General features: G+C 45.1%; 2 protein-coding genes across 2 annotated transcripts in view; both read right to left on the minus strand.

Annotated features, from left to right (window-relative positions):
* The window catches only part of LOC141154989 (cytochrome P450 2A4-like), a 38,200-nt gene extending 35,598 nt beyond the window's left edge, over positions 1 to 2,602 (minus strand). The window contains exon 1 of the mRNA XM_073641579.1: positions 2,224 to 2,602. Coding sequence (XP_073497680.1) covers positions 2,224 to 2,403 — 180 coding nt within the window. The 5' untranslated portion in view covers positions 2,404 to 2,602. The remainder of the gene's footprint in view (positions 1 to 2,223) is intronic.
* A 10,226-nt stretch (positions 2,603 to 12,828) lies between these two features.
* Positions 12,829 to 20,746, minus strand: part of LOC141154992 (cytochrome P450 2A4-like) — an 80,256-nt gene continuing 72,338 nt past the window's right edge. Inside the window, exons 7-9 of the mRNA XM_073641581.1 lie at positions 15,855 to 16,042; positions 15,178 to 15,319; positions 12,829 to 13,268 (exon numbers count right to left, since the gene is read on the minus strand). Of these exons, the coding sequence (XP_073497682.1) occupies positions 13,084 to 13,268; positions 15,178 to 15,319; positions 15,855 to 16,042 (515 nt within the window). The 3' untranslated portion in view covers positions 12,829 to 13,083. The remainder of the gene's footprint in view (positions 13,269 to 15,177; positions 15,320 to 15,854; positions 16,043 to 20,746) is intronic.

Here is a 20,746-nt window from a genome sequence, read left to right on the forward strand (position 1 = left end):
TCCCACAGAAGTTGCTCAGGTAATGCAGTTCATCCATGATGGCACATCAGTGCAAGCTGTGGCAAGAAGGGTAGCTGTGTCTGTCAGCAGAGTGTCCAGAGCATGGAGCAGATACCAGGAGATGTGGAGGGAGCCAAAGGAGGGCAACAACCCAGCAGCAGGACCGCTTCCTGCGCCTTTGTGCAAGGAGGAACAGGAGGAGCACTGCCAGAGCCCTGCAAAATGACCTCCAGCAGGCCACAAATGTGTCTGCACAAACGGTTAGAAACCGACTCCATGAGGGTGGTATGAGGTCCCGACGTCCATAAATGGGGGTTGTGCTCACAGCCCAACACCGTGCAGGACGCTTGGCATTTGCCACAGAACACCAGAATTTGCAAAGTCGCCACTGGCGCCCTGTACTCTTCACAGATGAAAGCAGGTTCACATTGAGCACATGTGACAGACGTGACAGAGTCTGGAGACGCCGTGGAGAGCGATCTGCTGCCTGTAACATCCTTCAGCATGACCGGTTTGGCAGTGGGTCAGTAATGGTGTGGGGTGGCATTTCTTTGGAGGGCCGCACAGCCCTCCATGTGCTCGCCAGAGGTAGCCTGACTGCCATTATGTACCGAGATGAGATCCTCAGACCCCTTGTGAGACCATATGCTGGTGCGGTTGGCCCTGGGCTCCTCCTAATGCAGGACAATGCCAGACCTCATGTGTCTGGAGTGTGTCAGCAGTTCCTGCAAGATGAAGGCATTGAAGCTATGGACTGGCCCGCCCATTCCCCAGACCTGAATCCGATTGAGCACATCTGGGACATCATGTCTCGCTCCATCCACCAATGTCACATTACACCACAGACTGTCCAGGAGTTGGCGGATGCTTTTGTCCAGGTCTGGGAGGAGATCCCACAGGAGACCATCCGCAACCTCATCAGGAGCATGCCCAGGCGTTGTAGGGAGGTCATACAGGCACGTGGAGGCCACACACAATACTGAGACTCATTTTGACTTGTTTTAATGACATTATATCAAAGTTGGATCAGCCTGTAGTGTGTTTTTCCACTTTAATTTTGGGGGTGACTCCAAATCCAGGCCTCCATTGGTTAATAAATTTGATTTCCATTGGTGATTTTTGTGTGATTTTGTTGTCAGCACATTCAACTTTGTACAGAACAAAGTATTCAATGAGAATATTTCATTCATTCAGATCTAGGATGTGTTATCTGAGTGTTCCCTTTATTTTTTTGAGCAGTGTATATATATATATATATATATATATATATATATATATATATATATATATATATATATATATAATATATGCGTTTCAAATTTCAATATCAAGATAGAAAAGTCATAGCGTTATTGAAATTATCACAAAATGTTTAAAATATCTTGATTTATTTAGTATAGAGTAGGAGCATCTTGCAGAAATATAAGCATTTACAGCCTTGGCTGCTATCAGTGAGTTTGTAACTGTTAGGTTAGGGTCCCACAGTCCCAATTATGCAAATCACATTGTGATCAAACTCTGATCAGAGTGTGAGCAAAGTATGATCCGATTCTCTTGATGAGGAGAAGATGGGGAAAAAAAATGTCCACCTCTTCTCTAGTCTGTCAGTCCGTGGAAATTAAACTGCACTCAGATGTCATCCGCATGCAGTCCGGTGATTTCCACGCACTCATTGACTTGCATGGCCGAGTGCAATCCGAACATCGGATCATAGTTGGGCAAGCTGTGACCGGCTCTGTCCGAGGAAAAAATCATACGCGTGCATGGCCTTGTAGACTATCACTGGTCCAAGTGTGATCTGATGTTTTGTCAGATGCCACTCTGACTGATAATACGGTTGTCTGCACGAACGTTTTGTCTGACGAATGTTCTGCCATGCTGAAAGCACTTTAGTAATTGCCGATCAATTAGGTCCCAGATGTGCTCAATGGGAGACAAGACCAGAGACCCTGCAGGCTATGGTACCATATTTAGACCACCCAGGTTGCTCACAGTAGCACCAGCAACATGCAGCCTGGTGTTGTTGTGTTAAAAATCAACCTTTGAGAAACTTTGGAGAAATGGCCGTACCACTGGTTCCAATATCAAATCAATGCAATGCCGAGCAATGAGAGTCAGAAAATTCCTCTTTTTTTTTTACCCTGTGGGTTTGGCAGCAGATTACAGGTTTCTGTTATGGTCGTCTGTTTTCAGGAAATTGAACAGCAGGTACAGTGTTCTTACCTTAATTAATGACTGTGGTATTTCAGAAATGTTGACCTGAAGGATATTCCCCAAGAAGGGCAGAGGTGTAGGTCCTGGGGGCAGGTCCTTCTGATTGACCCTACCCCACCATTTAATCAGGTAAAAAAGGAGAGTGACTCCAGCAGCCATGAGAAGCGTTACTGCGATACTCAGAGCCATCTTGAGCCCCGGTGACTACAGCTCGGTCTGTACTATGACCTGTATATTTGTATACGACCAGATACAGGGCAGCGTTCCCACATGTAATCAGTGAGAAGAGGTTGGGTGTGTGCAAAGTGCTGAGTTACAGCTATATTGTTCAACACTTCCGCTCTCAGGGCTTGCAGAGAGGGCTTTCTCATTTTTGTGTGTCAGAGAGCTCTCGAGATCAGACATGACACCCACCCCTCTCACAGCAGACACTGCGATGGGGGGATACTGCGGCTGGAAACGCCTCCTTCCCTGCCCTATGGCTACTGTACAAATTTGCTGATCACTGAGGACACTTTCAAAAATCTAATATAGCATTGACCCATTTATCTCAACCAAAATATAAGTACTTTGGATTTATAGTTTGTAACAGAAAACTGCGTATCAATCAGAAACAGCAGAAGAGGTGGACAGAGAGTGAAGGTCCATTTATACAGGAAGATATTCGGCTCATGTAAACATTCAGCTAATCATCTAAACAATGAGCAAAACACATGGGGGATGTGTCTGTGGAATTGTGGAAATTACAGGATGGTTAGACATGTAACTGATCTGCAAATGATGTATAAATGGAAACAAATGTTTCAAAACATCTCAATTTGTTCAGTCTGGAGTATGCACAAGTTCTGCCTGAGGAATGTTCTGCCACTGAATGCAGTTGGGCTAGTCATCAAGACCCACCGCTGGCAGCTCCCTTTGCAATTGCCAAACAATTACATTTATATCTTTGCATTTCGATAGGAAGCTTTGTCAGTTTCTTTGGGGGGGAGAATTTACAGAGTTTTACCCAGTGTTTTACAATTTAGTACATAAATATACATTTTATTTCCTCTGCCCTAGTGCATGATAGTGCATTTATCTACATTAAACTTCAATTAGCATTTGTGGAATTATTGAAATTATCACAAAATTGTCAAGTTGGAGTAACCCTTGACTCTGCCCTGTCATTCAAACCACATATCCAAGCTCTGTAGCATCCGGCTCAAAAATATTTCCAGAATCTGTCCTTTCCTCAACCCTCAATCTGCTAAACTGCTTGTGCATGCCCTCATCATCTCCCACCTCGACTACTGCAACATCCTCCTCTGTGGCCTACCTGCTAACACTCTCGCACCCCTCCAGTCCATCCTTAACTCTGCTGCCCGACTCGTTCATCTCTCTCCTCGCTACTCCTCTGCTACCCCCCTTTGCAAAACCCTTCACTGGCTCCCTATTCCCCAGCGTATCCAGTTCAAACTACTAACACTGACCTACAAAGCCGTCCATAACCTCTCTCCTCCGTACATCTCGAAACTAATCTCCCAATATCTTCTCTCACGTTATCTCCGGTCCTGCCAAGACCTCCTTCTCTCCTCCACACTTATTCGTTCCTCACGCAACCGCCTCCATGACTTCTTCCGAAAATCCCCCATCTTCTGGAATTCTGTGCCCAACACATCTGATTAGCCACCATATTTGCATCCTTCAGACGGAACCTGAAAACCTATCTCTTCAAGAAAGCCTACAGCCTGCCATGACCACACTGCCTCCTCACCACCACCGGAGCTGCTGCAAACCCCCAATCTACTGTCGCCTTCCCCATTCCTGTAGAATATAAGCCCGCAAGGGCAGGGTCCTCTTCCCTCTGTACCAGTCTATCATGGTTAGTTTGTTTACTGTAAGAGATATCTGTATTTTGTATATAATCCCTTCATATATACAGCACCATGGAATCAATGGCGCTATATGAATAATAATAATATTAATAACACAGGCTGTTCACATGAGCAGCTGCAACACATGGCCTGGCGTTGTTGTGTAGAAAAATGGCACCTGGAAAACTTTGAGAAATGACCGCTCCACTGGTTCCATGACCAAATCAATGCAATACTGAGTAATGGGTGTCAGAAAGTTCCCATTCTTTACCCTGTGTGGTTGGCAGCAAATTGTAGGTTGCTATTTATGGCTGCAGGTACAGTATTCTTATCTTAATTAATGACTGTGGCATTTCTGAAGTGTTGGCCTGAATGATATTCACCAGGATTGGAAGAGGTGTAGGTCCTGGGGGCATGTCTTTCTGTTTGAAATTACCCCACCATTTATTGAGCTAATTAAGGAGAATGACTCCAGCAGCAAGGAGAAGTGTTGTTGAGATATGAGTGAGTAGCAATGCTCCTTTCATGTGGTGTTGGTGCAGTGTGTCGGCCATTGTTGCTGTGGCTTTGTACTTGTAGGGCGGCACAGTCTGGAGTCATGGGGAGTCAGTTTTGCAGCATGGGTGCTGTGAGGCACCAGGCCGCCCACCCTGCTGGTGCATTACCACTGTAGCGGTGGTTGGCGCACGGCGCCCCTCCTTCTAGGCAGGAAGCGTTAGGACTAGTGATGAGCGAGCACTAAAATGCTCGGGTGCTCGAAGATCAGGTTGAGCACATTGGAATACTCGGGTGCTCGACCAGAGCAACGAGCCCAATGTAAGTCTATGGGAAACTTGAGCATTTTCGGGTGGTCCCCCCGGGCGGTCTGCAGAAGGTCAAAAATTGCCCAAATCGATGGGAACAGTGCTCAATTAAATGTCAGGCAGGCAGAATATATAGGCAGACAGGCAGGATATATAGGAGGGTGCATGAAAAACATAGCAGGGCACTTGGAACAAACTAGTGCCCTCCGATTTCCATGCACCCCTGTTTAAAAAGCCGGCTGTCAATTCATCAGCTGCAGCATACACCGGTACCCGACAATTTAGAACAGAAAGAATAGAGCATCACACATAGATTAGATAGATAGAAATATGTCAGTCAGATATATAATAAGTACAGTGACAGTGTTGGTTACTGTACTTGTTATTTAGTGTTAAAATAAAGGATTTCTTAAAAAAAAATAATAGTCTTTTTGTCTTTTTAAAAAAGCCGGGCGGCAATTCATCAGCGGCATACACCGGTATCAGACAATTTAGAACGGAAAGAATAGAGCATCACACATAGATTAGATAGATAGAAACATGTCAGTCACATATATAATAAGTACAGTGATAGTGTTGATTACTGTACTTGTCATTTAGTGTTAAAATAAAGGATTTATTAAAAAAAAAAAAAATGGCGTGGGGTTCCCCATAATTTTAGTCTCTAGCGGAGGTTAAGCACACGGCTGGGGCAGATGTTTGAAGCCTAGGAAGGGGGTAATACCCACGGAGCTTCCCAGGCTACTAATATCAGCCCCCAGCTGAATACCTAGCCTTTACCAGCTATTAAAATGGGGGACCACCCCAAAAAATGACGTGTGGTCCCCCCTATTTTAATAGCTAGCAAAGGCTAGGCAGACAGCTGGGGGCTGATATTAATAGCCCAGGAAGGGTGCCATGAATATTGGCCCCCTCCCAGGCTAGAAACACCAGCCGTCAGCCGCCCCAGAGAAATGGTGCATCCATAGGATGCACCAATTCTTGCACTTAGCCTCGCTCTTCCCACTGCCCTGTAGCGGTGGCAGTGGGGTAATAGGGCTGGGGTTGATGTTAGCTTATAATGCCAGATGACATCAAGCCCAGGTTAGTAACGGAGAGGCGTCTATAAGACATCCCCATTACTAACCCCATAGTCAAAGTTAAAAAAAAACACAAACACCCAGAATAAAGTCCTTTAATTGAAATAAACACACAATTCTTTAATGTTCTAAATTAAACCATACTTACCATCACGCCCATTCCAGCTGAAGCCAGCGATCTCCTGCAATAAAAATAAAATAATAAACCAAACTCATCCTTACCTTTCCATGGTTCCCAGGATGGCTCCAGCTCTGCTACATTCACATGACAGGCTGGATCGCAGCCGAAAGCTGCCATCCAGCTTGCCATGCCGCAGATACTGAGAAGCGCAGGCATGCTTGCGCTCCTCAGTGTCTGGCTTTGACGGCATCCAGATGAGCCAAGTTCATGTCCAATGAACACAGCTCACCTCATGCACGTCACTGACAGCGTTGGAGAATTCTCCTGCTCATGCGGTGAGCATGAGAGAATTCTCCTGCGCTCACCGCAAGCGCAGGAGAATACTCCCACACTGTCAGTGACGTGCATGAGGTGAGCTGAGTTCATTGGACATGAACTCGGCTCATCTGGATGCCATCACAGCTAGACACTGAGGAGCACAAGCATGCCTGCGCTTCTCAGTGTCTGCGGCATGGCAAGCTGGATGGCAGCTTTCGGCTACGATCCAGCCTGTCATCTGAATGTAGCAGAGCTTAAGCTGTCCTGGGAACCATGAAAAGGTAAGGATGAGGTTGCTTTATTATTTTACTTTCATTGCAGAAGACATTGGTATCAGCTGGAATGGGCGTGATGGTAAGTATAGTTTAATTTAGAACATTAAAGAATTGTGTGTTTATTTCAATTAAAGGACTTTATTCTGAGTGTTGTGTTTTTTTTAAATACTTTACTAGAAATTCATGTTGGTCATGTCTAATATTGGCGCGACCCCATAAATTTCGGGCTTAGGGCCAGCTGATAAAACCAAGCTGGCCCTAACCCCTTTATTACCCAGTGAGCCAGTGCACCAGGACCCTGGATGAGTTGGGTACAGCACAAGAAGATGGCGATTCTATGAACGCGCCATTTTCTGGGGTGGCTGTGGACTGCAGTTTGAAGCGGGGGGGGCCCAGAAAGCTTGGGCCTCCCTGCGCTGCGGATTCCAGCCCCCAGCTGCCTAGTTGTACCTGGCTGGACACAAAAATAGGACGAGGCCCCATGTATTTTTTTCTTTAATTATTTCATGAAATTCATGAAATGATAAAAAAAAGTGCTTCCTTATATTGTTGTGTCTGGCCAGGTACAAATAGGCAGCTGGTGGTTGGGGGTAACACTTTCCTGCGTGCTGTACTTGGCTGGACACAAAAATAGGGCGAAGCCCCACGTCATTTTTTTTTTAATTATTGCATGAAAGTCACGTCTCTTCCAAGGGGCATTAAAACCGTCTTGTTAAACCACTCTGACCTCCACGTCTCTTCCAAGGTGCATTAAAACCGTCTTGTTAAGCTACTGTGACCTACACGTCTCTTCCAAGGGGCATTAAAACCGTCTTGTTAAACCACTCTGAACGCCACGTCTCTTCCAAGGGGCAATAAAACCATCTTGTTAAACCAATCTGACCACCACGTCTCTTCCAAGGGGCATTAAAACCGTCTTGTTAAGCAACTGTGACCTCCAGGTCTCTTCCAACGGGCATTAAAACCGTCTTGTTAAACCACTCTGACCTCCACGTCTCTTCCAAGGGGCATTACACCATGTTGTTAAACCACTCTGACCTCCACGTCTCTTCCAAGGGGCATTTAAACCATCTTGTTAAACCACTCTGACCTCCACGTCTCTTCCAAGGGGCATTAAAACCGTCTTGTTAAACCATTCTGAACTCCACGTCTCTTCCAACGGACAATAAAACCATCTTGTTAAACCAATCTGACCACCACGTCTCTTCCAAGGGGCATTAAAACCGTCTTGTTAAGCAACTGTGACCTCCAGGTCTCTTCCAACGGGCATTAAAACTGTCTTGTTAAACCACTCTGACCTCCATGTCTCTTCCAAGGGGCATTACACCATGTTGTTAAACCACTCTGACCTCCGTATCTCTTCCAAGGGGCATTAAAACCATCTTGTTAAACCACTCTGACCTTCACGTCTCTTCCAAGGGGCATTAAAACCTTCTTGTTAAACCTCTGTGACCTCCACGTCTCTTCCAAGGGGCATTAAAACTGTCTTGTTAAGCTACTGTGACCTTCACGTCTCTTCCAAGGGGCATTAAAACCATCTTGTTAAACCACGCTGACCTCCGCGTCTATTCCAAGGGGCATTATAACCGTCTTGTTAAGCTACTGTGACCTCCACGTCTCTTGCAAGGGGCATTAAAACCGTCTTGTTAAGTTACTGTGACCTCCACGTCTTTTCCAAGGGGCATTAAAACCGTCTTGTTAAGCTACTGTGACCACCACGTCTCTTCCAAGGGGCATTAAAACCGTCTTGTTAAGCAACTGTGACCTCCAGGTCTCTTCCAACGGGCATTAAAACCGTCTTGTTAAACAACTCTGACCTCCACGTCTCTTCCAAGGGGCATTACACCATGTTGTTAAACCACTCTGACCTCCACGTCTCTTCCAAGGGGCATTTAAACCATCTTGTTAAACCACTCTGACCTCCACGTCTCTTCCAAGGGGCATTAAAACCGTCTTGTTAAACCATTCTGAACTCCACGTCTCTTCCAAGGGGCAATAAAACCATCTTGTTAAACCAATCTGACCACCACGTCTCTTCCAAGGGGCATTAAAACCGTCTTGTTAAGCAACTGTGACCTCCAGGTCTCTTCCAACGGGCATTAAAACTATCTTCTTAAACCACTCTGACCTCCATGTCTCTTCCAAGGGGCATTACACCATGTTGTTAAACCACTCTGACCTCCGTATCTCTTCCAAGGGGCATTAAAACCGTCTTGTTAAACCACTCTGACCTTCACGTCTCTTCCAAGGGGCATTAAAACCTTCTTGTTAAACCTCTGTGACCTCCACGTCTCTTCCAAGGGGCATTAAAACTGTCTTGTTAAGCTACTGTGACCTTCACGTCTCTTCCAAGGGGCATTAAAACCATCTTGTTAAACCACGCTGACCTCCGCGTCTATTCCAAGGGGCATTATATCCGTCTTGTTAAGCTACTGTGACCTCCACGTCTCTTGCAAGGGGCATTAAAACCGTCTTGTTAAGTTACTGTGACCTCCACGTCTTTTCCAAGGGGCATTAAAACCGTCTTGTTAAGCTACTGTGACCACCACGTCTCTTCCAAGGGGCATTAAAACCGTCTTGTTAAGCTACTGTGACCTCCACGTCTCTTACAAGGGGCATTAAAACCATCTTGTTAAACCACTCTTACCTCCACGTCTATTCCAAGGGGCATTAAAACTATCTCGTTAAATCACTCTGACCTCCACGTCTCCTGCAAGGGGCATTAAAACCATCTTGTTAAGCTACTGTGACCTCCATGTCTGTTCCATGGGGCATTAAAACCGTCTTGTTAAGCGACTGTGACCTCCACGTCTCTTCCAAGGGGCATTAAAACCGTCTTGTTAAACCACTCTGACCTCCACGTCTCTTCCAAGGGGCATTAAAACCGTCTTGTTAAACCACTCTGACCTCCACGTCTCTTCCAAGGGGCATTAAAACCATCTTGTTAAGCTACTGTGACTTCCACGTCTCTTCCAAGGGGCATTAAAACCATCTTGTTAAGCTACTGTGGCCTCCAAGTCTCTTCCAAGGGGCATTAAAATCATCTTGTTAAACCACTCTGACCTCCACGTCTCTTCCAAGGGGCATTAAAACCATCTTGTTAAGCTACTGTGACCTCCACGTCTCTTCCAAGGGGCATAAAAACTGTCTTGTGAAACTACTCTGACTGCCACGTCTCTTCCAAGGGGCATTAAAACCGTCTTGTTAAACAACTCTGACCTCCACTTCTCTTCCATGGGGCATTAAAACCATCTTGTTAAACCACTCTGACCTCCACGTCTCTTCCAAGTGGCATTAAAACCGTCTTGTTAAACCACTCTGAACTCAACGTCTCTTCCAATGGGCATTAAAACCGTCTTATTAAGCTACTGTGACCTCCACGTCTCTTCCAAGGGGCATTAAAACTGTCTTGTTAAACCACTCTGAACTCCACAGCTCTTCCCAGTGGCATTGAAATGTTGTTATTAATTAACTCTAACCTCCACGGCTCATCCAACGGGCATTGCATATCCTCCTAATTTTAGTCAGCTTTTGCTTTTCAATGCATAGGCGAGCACTAAGGGAGACCAACTCCCCAATAATGGGTAGAAGGTTTTTAGCTTGCTGTAATCCACGTCTGTTTCAAGGGGCATTGCAGTTCCTCATAGTTTTTGGAAAGCCTTCCATTCACTGCTTTGGCCAACAGTGTACAGGAGACCCAGTTGCTATAAATGGAAAAAACAATTTAGTTAAGGCCCTCTGACCTCCATGTCACTTCCAAGGGGCATTGGAGTGCCTCGAAATTTTTGGTAGGCATTGCACTCACAGTATGCCCTATAACTGTGTAGCCGAACTGCTCCTTTTGGTACAGAATCCTATCCTACAAGACATGTGTTGTTGACTGGCCTGATATTGATGTGAATGGTCTCTGTCCCTCCTGCTCTTTCTCCTTTGCCACCATCTCATCCATCATTCATCACCTGAAGCTTTGTTTTAACGGGAGTCATAGAACTGGGATAGTAGCAGGAAAACATCCAGCAATACTCGGAGGAGGTAGGATATGCGCCAAAACGCAGACCACCTCAGGCCTAGCCGCTACTACATACATGCGCTTGCATACCAAGGAACAGAAAGCTAAGGAGATGGATGGCCTCATGATCATGAATAATTTACTCGTTGTGTAGGAGGCCGACCACTGCTGCTGTCTACCTTCTGAACTTTGTGTTGAAGCCTGATTGACCCAGGACCCGCAATCCTCTATGTCTGGAGGACGTGTTGCATCCCAGTGTCCAACTGTGTCCCGGCTTCCACAATATTAACCCAGTGTGAAGACGTCAGTGAGATGGACCATCCCTGGCCACATTCACTTTTCCACGTGTTTGTGGTTAGGCTGTCCTTCCCACTAAATGCACTGGGGAGGGCACAGGTAATGTTTTGGTATGCGCGCTTGGGTATAAGGTGCACCGGGACAAATAGGGGCGGCTGGGGACCGTTTATGGACACCCGGCCGCGGGGTGGCTCAGGACCGAGTATGGATACCAGGCCGCCGACGAAGCCATGATGTGGTGGCCAGATTCTGCCTCCACATACCTAAAAGGCCCAATTTCAAGTGCAAGCAAGCAGTATGGTATTGCAGCCTGGGGGTGTGTGGGTGGCAGGCTGTATACTTGCGCTTGCAATGCATGGAATGGGGGAGGTACAATTGAACACTGCCCTGGGACAAGGACTTGCATGGGGATAGTTGCAAGTCTGCATCTTCTGATGCGGCAAGGATCACTTCTGATGGGCACACTTTTAGCCAGTGAGCTGGGTCTCAGAGATGCTTCCAGGGGTCTTCCCCATGCTGTTCCCATGTCTTTTCAGCACTGTATGCATGTGTCACACAGCACACGGCCAGATAAGGCTGTAAAATGCTAAAATGACATTTGCTGGTGAATGCATTTGTCACGGTTGAAAGCAATACAACAGTGCAAAAACGCATAACAAATGCTACTTGTGAACATAGCCCAAGGTGTGGAGGAGTATTTTTGTTTTTGGTTATTTATTTAATCTTATACACAAGTCTTTACCCTGGAAAGGATGTTCCTTAACATACAGTATTTCACAGGAAAGCAGTTTCAGTTTTGTTTTTGAACCTTTTATTGTGAACCCGTAAAAGTGGCTTAATACCTCTGACCACGTTGTTGACAGCAGTGACCTGGGGGTCAGAAATGCTTCCTGGGGCGATCCCCATGCTGTCCCCTTGTCATTTGAGCACTGTCACTATTGTTTTGGGCACTTTTTAGGCTTTCTACAGACTGCCGGGGGTGCCGCCGCAAAAATGCTCGGGTCTCCCATAGACTAACATTGGGCTCGTTGCTCGGGTCGAGCACCCGAGCATCACAGCGAGCTCGGCCCGAGCTTCGAGCACCCGAGCATTTTAGTGCTCGCTCAATACTAATAGGGTCCCAAAAAATTCTGAGAATTTTCAATATATCTGCCCAACTGGATGTCCCGGGTGGGAGATATTAATGCCATATTTCCTATCATGATTTTAGCTTTCCATAGATAGGAAACATGGCATATATACTGTCATCCATCTGTTTATTAATTTTTCTACTGATGCGCAGGATGCCCAGTGATGTAAGCGAATGCGTTATGTTCACCGCTCTGTCACAGCAATGAAAATATGTCTTCCATAACTGTAGGACCTATGCCATTCCAAAAAACACTATTCATAACTTGTATCCACTCCAAAAAATCTGCTATAATTCCATTGAAGACCAAGTGAGTTTTCTCCAGAGATGATAGATTTTTCACTTCTCAGCCTCTTGTATACACGGAGCCCAGACTTCATGGCTGTTCTCTGGCAGATAACCTACTTCAATTACCTGTTCACAATAGGAGGTCATAGAGCAACCGTGTTCAGATGAAATGCTAACTCTTGTTCCTTTCCCAAGTTATAATTAAGCCATGCTTCAAGGTTTAATATAAGGGTGTCACTTCCCATCTCTAGAGATGGCTTTATAGATTTTACCACTACATCTATGACAGTGTCCATCATTATACCAGACAAAATACATATGTGAACAAAGCTAAAGTTATGCAACTCTGTTACAAAAGGTAGCAGTTATCAAACAAGACTCAATATAAGCAATAATTATGAAAAAAAAAACAGAAAATGTACAGCATTCAAGACAACAGACATTTTATGGTCCAATATTTTCATTAACATAAAATGACTACAGATGTTGAAAATTGTATTATATTGTGTAGATTATTATTGTGGTATAACAATGCTAAAAATACAATAAAAAAATATATATATGACTTTTTGTGTGCAAAAAACGTCTTTAAAGTATTTTTTTTTCAGTTGCTATCCTTACAATATTAAAGCAGAATTCTTGTTTTGTAAGTTCTGTATCTTATAGGTATCCATTGTGCAAGAAGGTCCTCCTCAGCTCAGACACGAGGGACGACATTCATCTGGTATGACTGAGGTCTTGAAGCATTGGTGTTGGGCTCGGGTCTTATGCTCAGATTCTTTCCGTCTACAGTGGGCTCAAGGGTGAACTTCTGCAGTATGGTGGTCAGAAAGAGGAAGAGCTCCATGCGAGCCAGGCCTTCTCCCAAACACGTACGTTTGCCTGAGAAAACAGATTAAGCGTACAAAATAAGCAGTCAAGCTATGCTTAAAGGGTTGTGTATGGTAAAAAAAAACATTTTCAATTGTCTTTTAAAGAAATTTTGAGTCAACATAAGAGCAGGAGGTCCCCTTTAGGTTTGCAATACCCCAGAATGACTAGTGATTTCAATCAGACTGTAATGACTAATTTCCCTATGGGGACACCTAATCCAACCATTACCATTATGAAGCCTAAAATCAAACCATATATGAAATAATATTTATTTTTAGACCACCATTAATTCCATGGTGCTCTACATGAGAAGGGGTTACATACAAAATACAAATATAAATTACAGTGAACAAACTAACAATGACAGACTGGTACAAAAAAAAGACGGCACTGCCCTTGCAGGTTACAGTCTACAGGATAATGGGGAAAGAGACTGTAGGTTGGGGGATTGCGCAGCTCCGATGGTGGTGAGGTGACAGACGGCAGGGTTATTGCAGGCTGTAAGCTTCCTTAAAGAGATGCATTTTCAAGTTCTAACTGAAAGTTTTGAATGTCATGGCTTATCGGTTGTGTTGGGGCACAGACTTCCTAAGGATGGGGGAAACTCTGGATAAGTTTTCGAGGCGATTGTGTGAGGAATTTGTAAGTGTGGAGGAGAGAAGGAGGTCTTGGGAGCACTGGAGAGTATGTGTTCTAAGATATCGGGAGAATAGTTTGGAAATATATGGACGAGACAGATCATGGACTGCTTTGTAGGTAAAGGTTGGTAGTTTGAACTGGAAGCATTGGGGAATTGGGAGCAAATGAAGGGATTTGCCAAGGGGAGAAACAGAGGAGGAGCGAGAAAAGAGGTGAATTAGTTGTTCTGCAAAGTTAAGACATCTGTATTATGCTATTGGCAGACAGCCAGGACTTTCCCAACTCCTCCATGCACATGAGCTCTTGGCTTGGCTTAGTGTTCACATATTTACAATGGAGATAAAACCAGTGCCAGACACCTCTAGGAGAGGATTATCTCTCTTGGAAAAAAATTGGATTGACCATTGACATTCCAATTGCTCGACCCTTCCAGTCCCTTATATCATCTCTTCTGTCATCTGGTGTCCCTAAAATCAGTGGGTTTAGCCGTCTTTCAACTAATGTGCATGGGGACCTTTAATTTTTCGTCCCATCTATCATGATGTCAAATGATGTACAATACAAAGTTATATCGTGTTACCGTGTTAGCCAGAAAATTCCATGTAAATACTTTTATGCCCAAAAATGCCAAAGTATTCTAGGAGTGATAGCTTTATTGGCTAACCAGAAAAAAATATATATGCAAGCTTTCAGAGCACAGAGGCTCCTTCTTCAGGCAGGATTACAAATGAATTATTAAAACCAATGAAGAAGGCACAACATTTAACAGATATTACCATATGACATTTGTCCATCAGGTGGAGGGGGTTATGCCTCCAAAAGATAAGCCAAAGAAGTCAAATTGCGTTTTTTTGTTGCACATGGAGAGGCAGTGGGAATGTTTAATTATCTGGAAACTGTCTGTTGGGGGTGTGAGTTTACTCCATGTAGTGAGTTATAAATCCAGGTGTTAAATTGAGTCCTGTTTTCAAGGAATTGAACATTCTTATCAGGTTGAATTCCCATTGCTCATGTTTACTCTCCAGCCATGACTCCTTAAGAAATCTTCAGATCATATCCTTTAGTCTTTTATGGTTGTAACATTATAAGCATGATGTGTTTGTAAAGATAAAGGCATATCAAGTCATACTTTTGGAATTCCTTTAAACTCAATCTATGTCTACAAACCATATCAAAGTAAGAATAGTCCCATATTCTAAACTCCAGATACTTTGAAGCTTAAATTCAGTCATATACTTACAGATGATTTTTTTACCTTAATCAAGAAATCGATTCTTACCTGCAGCAAATGGCATGAATCCATCACTTTTCTTAAAGTCACCTTTCTCATTAAGGAAGTGTCCAGGATCAAACTCCTCTGGGTTTTTGAAATATTTTGGGTCTTTTAGGACAGAGGTCAGCACTGGAAGCAATAACATTCTCTGAAAGCAAATATTTAAAATATGTAGTTATAGAAAACTGAAATGCTAAAAGTAAGATCTAGGTAGTAGCTTATAGGAATAGCCAAGATATTATAAACATAAGAACAAGCATTTTACATGGGATAACCCCGGTGTCTCTGGGGTACTGCCACCAGTTACTGTATAAATAGGAGTAGAGTAATAGTAGAGAACATGTTAAATGTTGAGCTTGTTTCATAAACTTAAATTATAGGAACAGGTGATGAGCTAAGAAGTCATGCTTGCCAAGTCTCCTGGATCGACCAGAAGGCTCGCGAAAAAAGAGTAAACTTTCCAGACTCATGGAGAAGTAAGCAAATGTCCAGGGACCTGGAATGTTTATTTTTCTTTCACTGTATCAGAAAGGTGAGGACCAAGGGTGGGTGGGGTGGAGATTGGGTAGAGAAGTGCATGGCCCTTAAAATAACGTGTAACTGCAACTGAAAATTTCCACTGCTAAACTGATGCCAAACAGAAAAAATTGTCAGGTGTGGTCGATAAGACCAGTAAATTGTACCTTTGGAATATGATATCCTCTGAAGGTTGTGTCCTTGCTGGCAGCATGGAGAACTCCTATAGGTACGATATCAGCAAATCTCTGGATCTCATGGATTACAGCGTCTGTATACGGCATTTTACTCCTGTCTTCTATTGATGGACAGCGATTCTTGCCTATTACATTATCAATTTCTTTGTGGATCTTCTCTGAAATTTACAAAATGGAACAAAGAACATATTTTTATATTTTGAAGTATAGTGCTATTTTACAACCAAAAACTAATTCTGTTGATGCCAAGAACAAGAAATATGAGGTAACTTGTTCTCTAGATGAGATAATATGTATAGTAGGGATAATCGATTCATCGTGAATAGACTTGGAATCAAATTTTGTTATTTCCGGTATATTCAGACAATTAGGATTTGATTCAAGAGAATTTACAAAAATATGTACAGCTTTTTTTACAGAATGCAGAAGATTCCTTCAGTCAGAGACTGGACCTTGGGAGTGACCAGGCGTTCTTCCCAATAATGCCTTGTAATAACCATCACATGGTATACCAGATCACATAATATAACACAACAAATCTGTTACGCACCTATCCCGGATCCAGGCTTTGCTTCCCTCACTCTGGTCAGCTAAATACTGTTGTGCTCCAGAGCTTTGCAGATGGCCCAGCGTGATCCAATGTGATCATCTGGCTGGGCCTATATAAGGTTCACCAAGACACACACCTGTGTCTTGGTATTAAGACTTGTGATTAGTGTTGAGCATTCCGATACTGAAATATCGGGTATCGGCCGATATTCGCGGTATCGGAATTCCGATACTTAATTCCGATACTTTTGCAATATCGTATACCGGAATCGGAAGTTCCCATAATGCAATGAGCCATTTTCATTTTATTCAGCCAATGAGGATCCTAAGAAGTGTGGGCACATCCTGTTAGGCATGTAGGCATCTTAACTAATGGCATGGCTGTGATTGGCTGCTGAAATGATGTCATGATGCACTATAAAAGCCGCCGCCGCCATTTTGAGCTCACTCTGCTGTGAATTCAGTTAGGGATAGGACGCTGTTGTTCTGAGGGACAGTTTTAGCTACCTATTTGGTCTATTCTGCTTTACCCAAGCTACTTTATAAATCGCTGTGCCTTGCAGCGCTAGTGCACAGTTCTCTGTGCTGTTCACCGCTGTCTGCAAGGTCTGTGTGTGTGAGTGCAGCTCACCCTGTAGTGTGTGCTTCAACCACGTCTGGTTGTAGTGCACTCAGTGTGTGTCACTGCCTCATACATTGTCCTTTTTTGCCAATTCATAATTTTTCCTGATATCTCCTATTAGTGTGGTGGTTCCATCCGTATTCAGCTAAATTGGTTCCAAACACACTATATAGGAGTAGATAGAGAAATTTTTTTGGTCTTGCAGCGCTAGTGCACAGTGCTCTGCATCTGTACTGTTCACCGCTGTCTGCAAGGTCTGGTGTATGAGTGCAGCTCACCCTGTAGTGTGTGCTTCAACCACGTCTGGTTGTAGTGCACTCAGTGTGTGTCACTGCCTCATACATTGTCCTTTTTTGCCAATTCATAATTTTTCCTGATTTCTCCTATTAGTGTAGTGGTTCCATCCGTATTCAGCTAAATTGGTTCCAAACACACTATATAGGAGTAGTTAGAGGAGCCTTTCTGCAGCATTGGGCCCTGCAGCCCCAGCCAGATTAGTATTAGCCTATTTTTTGCAGCCTCATCTATTGCATTGTAGGTTACCTTCCTACATTGTAATAGCTACAAACAGTTTGTGATACTATCGTTATTACATCTTTAGGCACATCCAGTGTCTTTTTGTGACAAAAAAAACCTAAATAAAGTTCACCAAACACTCCACTTTACAGTTGTGTAGGCCACATTAGCTCATATTAAAGTCTAGTCCACACTTTATAAAATTAGTGTTTCTTATACCTGTTAGCAGCTGTTCAGGAATAAGCACACTAAGCCCTTAGTACTTTTCTGCCTATCTTTATCAGTCTACCAAGATGAAGAAGGCAGGGAGTAAGGCATGTGGTCGTGGGCGTGGGCGTGGAGTTTCTGCAGGGAGAGGACGTGAGGATTCTGTGCCTGCAGGGAGAGGACGTGGGGATTATGTGGCTGCTGCGGGCACCAGTGACTCAGCATCCCCCAGTTTTACCAGGGAACAGTCCTTTATGCGCAGCTTTGTAGGAGCTAGCCGTACCCCACTGCTGCGTGAGGACCAAATTGAAGCCGTTGTCGGATGGATGGCAGCTAACGCATCGACTTCAATTAGTTCCAGATCCTCTCAGGTCCTGAGCACTGAAGAGCACCCATCTGTCTCTTCACCACCTGCCAAATTGCCCAGGCAGTCAGAGAGCCCTGGACCTGAGCCATCTCTACTTCTGTTCTCTGAATCTCTTGGCTTGGAAAGAGGGGGCCAGCCAAGCAGAATTCAAGAATTTGAAGAAGAGGTAGTATGCAGTGATGCGCAACTGTTTTGTCTCTCTGAATCTGAAGAGGCGGGTGGGCCAGTGCCTATGGTCAGCAGCACACCTCAGTACGCATCTGATGATGAGACTCAGGTGCCACTTTCTGGTGCGTACTGTGCTGTCGAGACTATCCAGGAGAAGCAGTTGTTTGAAGAGGGTGGTGTAGATGATGAGGTCCTTGACCCATCATGGCGTGAGGGACAGGAAGGTGGTGGGAGCAGCTCTGAGGAAGAGATTCCCCGAACAGCCCACAAAGGAGGGAGAGGGAGGGGGCAGACTTGGTTGCCTGTAGCCTCCACTTCGGCACCCATTAGGAGCATGGCTCTTCCAAAATCCAAAGTGGGCGCTCCCAAGACTTGCAGTGCCTGGTCCTTTTTTGACACAGTTGCAGATGACATTTGCTTTGTCAAATGCAAGCTGTGTAATCAGAAGGTGAAAAGAGGGAAAAGTGTCAGCAACCTCAATACCACAAATATGTGGAAACATGTGCGGACCAAGCACGTGGTGGAGTTACAAAAACACACTGAAGACCTAGGCCAACCTACAGCGCCACCTACCACCTCTTCAGCTCGTGTTGTAGCCTCTTCCTCCAGCTCACACACAGCTGGTTCGGCTTCCTCACAGGATCGCCATGGAAGAATCTCTGGCACTGTTGTACAGAGACACAGTGCAATTCCACCCACAGCACCACTTTCCCAGTCATCCTCACACTCCCAGGCCAGTCTACAGCCATCGTTAGCACAGGCATGGGAGAAAAGGCACCCATACTCGGCAAACCACCCCCGAGCACAGGCTCTGAATGCTGGCATTGCTAAACTACTGGCTCTTGAAATGCTATCATTCAGGCTGGTGGAGACTGACACATTCCGTAACTTTATGGCATTGGCAGTCCCACAATACAACGTGCCCAGCAGATTTTATTTCAGCAGGCAAGCCGTCCCTGCCCTGCAACATCATGTGGAGGGAAAAATTAAACATGCGCTACAAAACGCCATCAGTAGCAAGGTCCACCTGACCACCGATGCGTGGACCAGTAAGCATGGACAGGAACGATACCTTTCCCTCACTGCCCTTTGGGTAAATGTTGTGGAGCCGGGTACAGATCCAACACCGCCGGTTGGCGCTCGGAAGTGCCGTCTGCACAGTCAACACTTGCTGCCGTGTTATTGGGGTTCAGTAACGTCAGCTGTTCCCCTGCTGTGCGGACGGCAATTTCTCCTGCTCTGTCCACATTCTCACTACTACAGATTTTAAAGTTGCTCCAATTACACCTCTGGCTCCTCTGTTTTCAGTATTATCCCTGAGCTCCAACACCGCCAGTTGGCGCTCGGAAGTGCCGTCTGCACAGTCAACACTTGCTGCCGTGTTATTGGGGTTCAGTAACGTCAGCTGTTCCCCTGCTGTGCGGACGGCAATTTCTCCTGCTCTGTCCACATTCTCACTACTACAGATTTTAAAGTTGCTACAATTACACCTCTGGCTCCTCTGTTTTCAGTATTATCCCTGAGCTCCAACACCGCCAGTTGGCGCTCGGAAGTGCCGTCTGCACAGTCAACACTTGCTGCCGTGTTATTGGGGTTCAGTAACGTCAGCTGTTCCCCTGCTGTGCAGACGGCAATTTCTCCTGCTCTGTCCACATTCTCACTACTACAGATTTTAAAGTTGCTCCAATTACACCTCTGGCTCCTCTGTTTTCAGTATTTTCCCTGAGCTCCAACACCGCCAGTTGGCGCTCGGAAGTGCCGTCTGCACAGTCAACACTTGCTGCCGTGTTATTGGGGTTCAGTAACGTCAGCTGTTCCCCTGCTGTGCGGACGGCAATTTCTCCTGCTCTGTCCACATTCTCACTACTACAGATTTTAAAGTTGCTCCAATTACACCTCTGGCTCCTCTGCTTTCAGTATTATCCCTGAGCTCCAACACCACCAGTTGGCGCTCGGAAGTGCCGTCTGCACAGTCAACACTTGCTGCCGTGTTATTGGGGTTCAGTAACGTCAGCTGATCCCCAGCTGTGTGTCCGGCAAATTCTCCTGCTTTGTCCACATCCACTGTACTACGGATTTAAAACCTCCTCCAAATACACCTCTGGCTCCTCTGTTTTTAGTATTTACCCTGGGCTCCAATACCGCTAGTTGCTGCTCAGAAGTGCCGTCTGCACAGTCAACGCTTGCTCCAGTGTTATTGGGGTTCAGTAACGTCAGCTGATCCCCAGCTGTGTGTCCGGCAAATTCTCCTGCTTTGTCCACATCCACTGTACTACGGATTTAAAACCTCCTCCAAATACACCTCTGGCTCCTCTGTTTTTAGTATTTACCCTGGGCTCCAATACCGCTAGTTGCTGCTCAGAAGTGCCGTCTGCACAGTCAACGCTTGCTCCAGTGTTATTGGGGTTCAGTAACGTCAGCTGATCCCCAGCT

This window comes from Phyllobates terribilis, unplaced genomic scaffold, assembly GCF_046119375.1.
Source record: "Phyllobates terribilis strain yellow unplaced genomic scaffold, ASM4611937v1 Scaffold_7__3_contigs__length_470593459, whole genome shotgun sequence".
NCBI lineage: Eukaryota > Metazoa > Chordata > Amphibia > Anura > Dendrobatidae > Phyllobates > Phyllobates terribilis.